Here is an 8139-nt window from a genome sequence, read left to right as displayed (position 1 = left end):
TCACACATAATGACTTTTCAAGAATCTCGAAACCATTCATAAAACTACAACAACCAGGGAATATGCAACGCTATAATCATTTCCCTACATCATATTTCATCCAACATATTCAAGTATATATTAATTTTGCATCAACATTATGTTGTTTAAAGATGATCCTTATATAAGTTTTCCAAACACCTAAGCACATCCAGTCACGGTCTAAACATCAAAAACCCAGTGCACTAAAATATATATATATATATATATACCAACCAGAAAAATACACATAATAAACCATAAATTTCTAGTAAGTTGCATTTATTTCATCTCTCGATAGTCGACCTTGCTTCAGAAGTTGTTCCAACTTATCACGGCCAAGCGAGTGCCCAGTAAAAAGCATAGGAACATTTAAGGCGCCAGCTAAAAGAGCAGCAGAGTCACCTGCATCTGCATAATGTCCATGGATGGCGACTGGTCAGATAGCATGCCCGCTGCCAATCTGTTCCCCAAGAGATTTGGACATCTGTATAATGTGGTTAAGTGCTCCGTCAACAAATTCAGGAATGTATGGCCAGAGAAGTTCTTTCGGAATATATTTATCTCTCGGACCAAATGGAATACGAACAATATAAGAACCACTACTCTCTCCCATGTCATCTCCATAATCATCCGCGTCTCTTGGTGTCAACATTTTTGTTGGCTCCGCATAACTCCAGTCTACATCCAGAGCCGCCACTTGTCTAGTTAGCAAATCAACCCGATAAACTCCTGGCCTAGACCCCAATGCCCTCGCTAGTTCCACCACATACTTAACCTATTCAGCAGAAACAAAGACAGATGGAAAGATTTTAGTTTGCACATACTAGCAGTGTGAAAAAACAAAAGGAAGACAAAGATCCTTTTTGGATAAGTTTTTCCCTGAACACTGGCAGAAAAAGAAAACTAAAAAAAGTTGGAATAAACTTTCTATCAAAAGCTGAAACGAGTTGTTTTAAATAAGTCTATTTTGTATATAAATTAAAATCACCATTTCGAAGAAATTAAAAAACAAATAAAAATGAAAGCGCTACCTGACCACCGGTATCAGAATCACGTCCTAGCTCCATATTCTCACCTCGTATTAGGCCATGAATTCTGCACACATATGCCCCTTCTTGTTAAAATCAAATAACGAAATCAAACCAATCATAGCTTAATCTAATCAGCGAATACACAGATTACACTCTGCACAGCAGAATAAAGAAACAAACAGTCTAACTTCAATATCAATCTACTTATCACCAGAGCTCGATTCAATTACACATTCATTACAATAAAAACAAAAGCAAAAAGACAGAGGTGAAGGACACCTACCTGACGAGTACAATGTAGAGCTTCTTCCCTTTCTGACTGTTGGCCCAAGTCTAAGTATAGTTTTCAAATTTTGATTTTTCTTTAACTGTAATAATTTCAGTTTGGAAAAACACCCTTCATTCCATCGAAGCAAGTTTCAATCAAGGTTTGGATATTGTAAGTTTCCTTAATAATTATATGAAAACTACGAGATATATATATATATATATATATATATATATATATATCCAGAGTCATAAAATTTATAAAAGGGTCTGTAACATGGTTTTGCATTTATTAAACATTAATTTCTTTTTCAAAATGTATCAAGAAAGATTCTCATGAAACTAAAATTAGAAATAATACATTCTCATATATTTGATATAAAAGTTTTGCAAGCATATTCCATGAAATCATTAATTGCCAAAAATATAACTATTTATGTTTTTCTTACTTGTTGTTCTTACAGTAAAATATAGGAATATTATACACTTTTAAGATGGTGGAAATGATTTTCTTTAATAATTAACTTGTCGTTCATTCTTGACGACACTGAATATATATGCATTGAGTGTTATGATTTATGTATTTTTGTGGAAGAATTGAAATATAGGAATATTATACTCTACACAACAGAATAAAGAAACAAACAGTCTAACTTCAATATCAATCCACTTATCATCAGAGCTCGATTCAATTACACATTCATTACAATAAAACCAAAAGCAAAAAGACAGAGGTGAAGGACACCTACCTGACGAGTACAATGTAGAGCTTCTTCCCTTTCTGACTGTTGGCCCAAGTCTCTATGGCATCTGCAGAACTGATTCTGGGAAGCCTGGCTCTGTTGGCATCGCCGTGAGCTGACGCGTCACTGACCGGATCTCCCTTCTCTCCTTCCGACAAGTCCTCCGACATATCCGCGGTGGCTTCCCTCCGCCCTCGCTCGCGCTCCAAGCGGCGCTTGTTCACTCTCTGCGCCGCCTCACTCTCCAACTACTCAAATCCATCACAACACACACAGCACGATCAATAGACATCATCAAGCAGAAAAATCACAACACATAATTGATAATAATTATAATCAATGGGATTGAGAATCGAGAATCGAGAATCAAGAATTGAGAATTGAGAGTCGATGATCGAACCTGCTTCTTCTGGCGAGCGAGGTTCCAAATCCGCCAGCACATGTTCTCCAACCTGGTGTTCCTCTCCTGAGGACTCCTGGTGGATGAAGCCTATAAAACGAAAAGGAGAAGATCATCGGAAAGAAGTGAATGAGCGGAATCAGAAAGAAAGGGAGAGCGAAAGAGCATACCTGAACCCATGAGCGGTAGAGATCGGTCTCATCAAAGCCGATGACCTCTTCGACGAAGTAGCGAGTAGGACTGAACCTGCCTCTCTCTCTGAGAAGCAGAGAGGACTTGGAACCTGTCGCAACACTCACAAGGACCAAAACCCCCGAACCCTAGCCGCAAACCAGCCACCAACGATCCGCAACAATAACCACTTCAAACCGCCTTAGGACGACAACCCACGCTTTAAACCAAAAAACTGCTTCGAATAGAGAGTAGGAAATGGAAGAGCGCCACTCAACAACGAACCTCCGTCAGCGTCCACACCACAACATCGAACCGGTTGACCGCCACGAAGGTCGCAACCCTAAGTCAAGGAGTGAGTTTCGACAAAAGGGAGGGAGGTTGTTCTACTTCTGGGAAATTTGAAGAACAAATGCTCAAATTTTGAAGTTAAAGCATCGAAGATATTACCGAAGAGCAAAAGCCTTCGGTATTTAATTTCACCCATACATTACCGAAGGCCTGAAAGCCGTCGGTAATTAACCTTCGGTAATACGCGTTTTTATTGTAGTGATAGTGGATGATGAAGTTGAAAATATGAGATGACTATGTTGTTGGGGTTTAGATTTCACCAAGTTTACTCTCATGTATATACGAATTCTACTTCTTCATAAATGTCAATGTCACTCTCTAAAATACATAAAACCCGATTCCTCGGCGAAGAAAGCCTATCCTTAACTATTAATTCATACAATTCCTAGCATTCCTAATAATTAATTCTGAAGAATAGAAGCTTAAGACAACCAGAACTCATACCCCCACTCCTGAGCAATACATCTTCTAGGAATAATTCTCCGGATCATGAATTGTAAGATACCTTCCGGTAATCATGCAAATCACATACATCATGCTACTGAATGAGTTAAACAGTGCAAGCATTATGTAAAGAAGAATTATTCTAAAAATTAATGAAAGAAGCATAAATAATTAAGAATCAATTCAAAATATATGAGAGTTCAAGAGGTTATATCCTTTCCCCAATGTTGATGGATTGGCAAGTGTACCAAATCGCACAAGTGATATAAAATGGTAAGACCAAGTATCGTATCCCTGAAGACTCTCGGCACTAGACAATTGTGTGATAACTCAATTAATTAAGACTTAAATAAAACGAGATTGTTGGTTTCAAATGCAAAGACATAAAATTAAATATGAATGCAAAAACACCGTTCAGTCACAAGTCTTAAATAATCAACAAGTCTTAAAACATAATTAGGGTTTGATTTCACCAAGTTTACTCTCATGTATATAAGAATTCTTCTATTTACATTAATGTTAACGTCACTTACTAAATTACTTAGAACCCGATCCCTCGGCGCAATAAGCCTTCCTGAATTCCTAGTTTGTGCAATTCCTAGTGTTCCTAGAAAATTAAGTCTGAAGATCAAGAGCTTAAGACGACCAAGTACTCATACCCTCATCCTTGAGAAATATTACCCTTGGGAGAATTCAACAAGAACCTGAATTGTAAGGAACCTCCCGGCACTCATGCAATTCATAAATCATGCTACTAAATGAGTTAAATAGAGCAAGCATTGAAAAAGATGGATTCCCTAACAATTAATGAAAAAGCATATAAATTAAGAATCAATTTTAATGCATAAGAGTTCACAAGGTTACATCATTCCCCAACAAAAACTAGAGTTTAGTTCCCCATAGACATGGAGAAACTAGATGAATAATGGAAAAGCATGAGATAGTAAAACCCTAAAAGTAGAAGAGGAAGCTCTCGCCTTCAGATCCGACTTCAAAGAGTAGAAGAGTTGTTGTTGTGTTGCTCTAGCCAGAGATGCAAAACCTAGAGCTAGGTCCTTTAAATAAAGTCAGAAAAGAGTAGAAACAGGGCCTAGTCCAGAAGAGTCGAAATAGAGCAAAACTTGGGCCTAATCCACGAAGCACGACGCTCGGGCTCCCCATTTAGGGCGACTAGGCGGAGGAGGTAGATTTCTAGCGCTCAAGCCTCCAAACAGGGCGCCCAAGCCTCGCAGACTACATTCTAGTTGACTTTTCTGCACTCTGGTTTACTTGTCTGCACTCTGGTTGAGTTTTCTGCACTCTAGTTGACTTTTCTGCATTGTAACTATTTGGTACTTTAACTCTTCCTTCAAATCATTGCAATAGCCTACAAAATCAAGGGAATTTAGTGCAAAATCATCAAGTATAACCTCAACTCTCTTATTCACAAAACGAAAGAAAAAACATGAGTTAAAGCAAGTTTCTAAGTCAAAAATGGTGCATTTAGTATCAAAGTTACATCACAGATAACGGTGTTTTAAACCGTTATCAGTCAACATATTTAAAAATATGATTGTTGAGATAGATATGCCAAACAATGAAATAACTTTCAAATCTTTAACAGACTTAATTGAATTCATGATCCATGTAATCAATTAGGCTTTAACAACTAGCATATTTTTGAAACTTTTCTTCTCAAAATCCAACACAGCACACTTGAAAATATTTGTGCAAACATACGAGTTTTAATCGATTTAACCACTAACATAATCGATTCAAAACTTGTTGTTTTGCCACAGTTTAAAAGTTAAGTTGTCTGATGACTTTAATTGATTAACACACCATTGCAATCGATTAAGTCATACAGATATGCTTGGTGCATGTGATATTTCAATTTCCAAAGCTCATATTGTGCATACAGAGATATAATCACATTTTAAACACAGTAGTATGCAATAATCAACACAATGTATCCACAACTATGCTTGTACAAATCTCATAGTAAGCATAAGCATATATAACACACATAACACAATATATACATGATAACGATCGAAAATACCGTTATCTCTAATTCAATTTTGACATTAAATCAACCCTTTTTGACATAGAAGCTTACTTGAACTCGTGTTTTTAGTCTAGTTTACTGAATAAGTGAGTAAAGGGTATACTTTATGATTTTATCACTAAATTCACTTTATTTTGTAGCCAATAATGTGCTTGGAAGAATCTCCAACANGTCGTTCGTCCTTGACGGTGGTAGCAAATCTTAGTTTTTCAAAACTCACGCCACTCTCTGTATGCAACCTCTCTTCCAAACTCTGAAACTTCATTTTTCTCCTCCTGCTCTCTAAAAGCTTTTCCTTCTCTCTACAAAACACTCACTTTCTCTTCTCCGATCACCACTCAGGAACCGTTGGAACACTCCCGACGTCAAGAGCTTCCAGTTGAACCGATCAGTTTTTGGTTCTGAAACTGGTAAGTCACTTTCTCTTTAGAACGTTCGTTCTTCTTACCCATGCGAACCAGATTCTTGGTTGCATGAATAGGTCACTTTGTTCTGAGTACTCTGTTTTTCCTGTTTGGTTTAGTTTGTAAGGGGTGATCGTTGAACTCTAAGATTTCAGTAGTGAGGAGATATATTTCTGCATTGTTGAACGTTCGGTCACGCTTAGAGGTAAGGGAATCTTATATAATTTAATTGTATGTTCATTTTTTTACGTTCGTTGATAATGAATGCATGTTTGTTGAGTGGCTGAATGTATGAGGTATGATTGTTGATATGTTTTGACTATATGAAGTATGATTATTTACTATGATATGGATGTTTGAGTTTATAAAAATAAATGTTGAGAGATGAATTGATATAAAGAATTCTAGTATGAAATTTCCCTATGAAAGTGTACGTTCGTCACTGAACGCTCCTTGACCGTTCGATTATTCTAGTGAACTTTGTTGGAATTGGATTCTTTCATTTGGGAAGAATCCTAATTGAGGACAAGCGTCTTCGTTTCGTAATACTGTGCATGAGCGTTCGGCCAAGCGTAGTTGTTCCTTGGTATTCGGTTATAAACTTAAGTATATCTATATGTATTTGTATATTTTCGTTTGTTTTTAAACACTACTAAAATGGTATCTTATTATAATTATCAAGCCTTTCTCCTGTAAGTTTAGTAGTGCTCGGTCTTACACTAAGCGCTCGTACTGAGTAGTGCTCGGTCTTCCACCAAGTGCTCGGTCTTACACTAGGTACTCATTCTAATTTCTGAATAATATATATTTATATATAAGAACGTTCGTTCAAACTCAATAGGGTTTGCCCTTTTCTGTGCTCGGTCTTCGACTGACATTCTGAGTGTTCTTGATGTTTAACTCATTCAAAAGCTAAGTATATTTATTGACGTTCGGTTTATTCACCTTATTCAATTCTTTACCCTTATTTGAGGTTTTCACAGTGTCTGTCTTAAATTGGTTTCAGCCTAGAGTCTTAGTATTCGACCTAGGCCTATTAGTGTTCGGTCTAACTCAGGAGTCAGTTCATTCAATTGGCTCACCTACTAAATAAAATGTTGATTCCTAATTGTTCTTGAGAACTATTATGTTAATCGCTCCCTTTCTTAAAACCAATGATTCTATCTCTCGGTTTTGATCTGTTTGGAACTGGAGACCCTTGGTCTTACTCCAAGCGTTCGGTCTGGTTTAAGGTTGATGTTTAACATTCGGTAATTGGTATCCTTAGTGATCTTTGTACGAAGGGTTTAATTGAGATTATTAATAATGAAAGATTAATAGAAATGATATGGATGAAATGTTTTGGATTATGGACGAGCGTTCCGGGGAGGAATAGCTCATGAATGTATATTGGAATTTGTAAAGTATAAATGTGGGCATGCTAAGCTGGCGGTTCATCCTGATGTTCCGTGATTACTCGTCCTCACGTAGAGGGGGGTAAGTCATGTGTGGAAATGGCAAGAGCACTACAGGAAAAACAATTATTACCGACGGGTTATTACCGAAGGCCTTTTGGCCTTCGGTAAATGTAGTTACCGAAGGCTTTTCCGAAGGCTTGTGTAACGTAACTTTACCGAAGGGTAATGGCCGTCTGTAATGGGCATGAGTGATTACCGAAGGCTAACGACCGTCGGTAAGTGAATAATGTATATGAAATTAGAAAGTGAGATATTTCCGAAGCCCTCATTTCGCGAAAACTCCTTCTTCCCCAATCTTCACATTCTCTGCCCTAACTTCATCGACGAACTCACTGGCTGGCTTGTGCAGAGAAATTCCCACCCTAACCACAATCGGGATACGCTTCTTCCCTACTCCTCCATTATAGGTGAAGTGTCCCATTCTCTTATCTCATTTTGTTTTCCTGTTACTGTTTTCGATTATGCGTCAATGGTTGAACCTTTATCCTTGTAGCATTTTGCAGTGTTCTGAGCTGAGGAAGGTGGTGGGTGGCTGAGTTGAAGGCTAGCATTGTCGAGGGAGGATACTGACGACGCGGCATAGACGAGGCTTGAAGAACCAGGGCAGTGTCGCTGCGTGACAAGCTCTTCCACTACTGCTTCAGAGGCTATTGAAGGGGCTACCGTCGAGGTAAGTTGTTATTTTCATTGATGAACTATAAAAGCTAAGAAGCATTTCTTCTGACTTTGTTCAATGTATGCTCTGAATTAGTTTGTGCAATATGATTTGTTATAGAAAAATTGTTCAAAGTTGGCATTTTGAT

At 37.7% G+C, this 8139-nt stretch overlaps 1 protein-coding gene across 1 annotated transcript; it reads right to left on the bottom strand.

Moving 5' to 3' along the window:
* Positions 1-295: 295 nt before the first annotated feature.
* On the bottom strand, positions 296-2532 carry LOC148200559 (putative sucrose-phosphate synthase). The gene is made up of 4 exons (XM_088111246.1): positions 2463-2532; positions 2069-2310; positions 1053-1116; positions 296-796 (listed from the first exon to the last, which is right to left on the bottom strand). Exons 1-4 carry the CDS (start codon positions 2502-2504, stop codon positions 458-460), a joined length of 687 nt encoding a protein of 228 aa, XP_087967372.1. The 5' UTR covers positions 2505-2532; the 3' UTR covers positions 296-457.
* Between the last annotated feature and the right edge of the window lie 5607 nt (positions 2533-8139).

This window comes from Vigna umbellata, chromosome 4 (assembly GCF_029865625.1).
Source record: "Vigna umbellata cultivar VRB3 chromosome 4, Vumbellata_1.0, whole genome shotgun sequence".
In the NCBI taxonomy this organism is placed as follows: domain Eukaryota; kingdom Viridiplantae; phylum Streptophyta; class Magnoliopsida; order Fabales; family Fabaceae; genus Vigna; species Vigna umbellata.
Note: the sequence above shows the minus strand (reverse complement) of the source record. Positions and strands in the feature narration are given on the sequence as shown.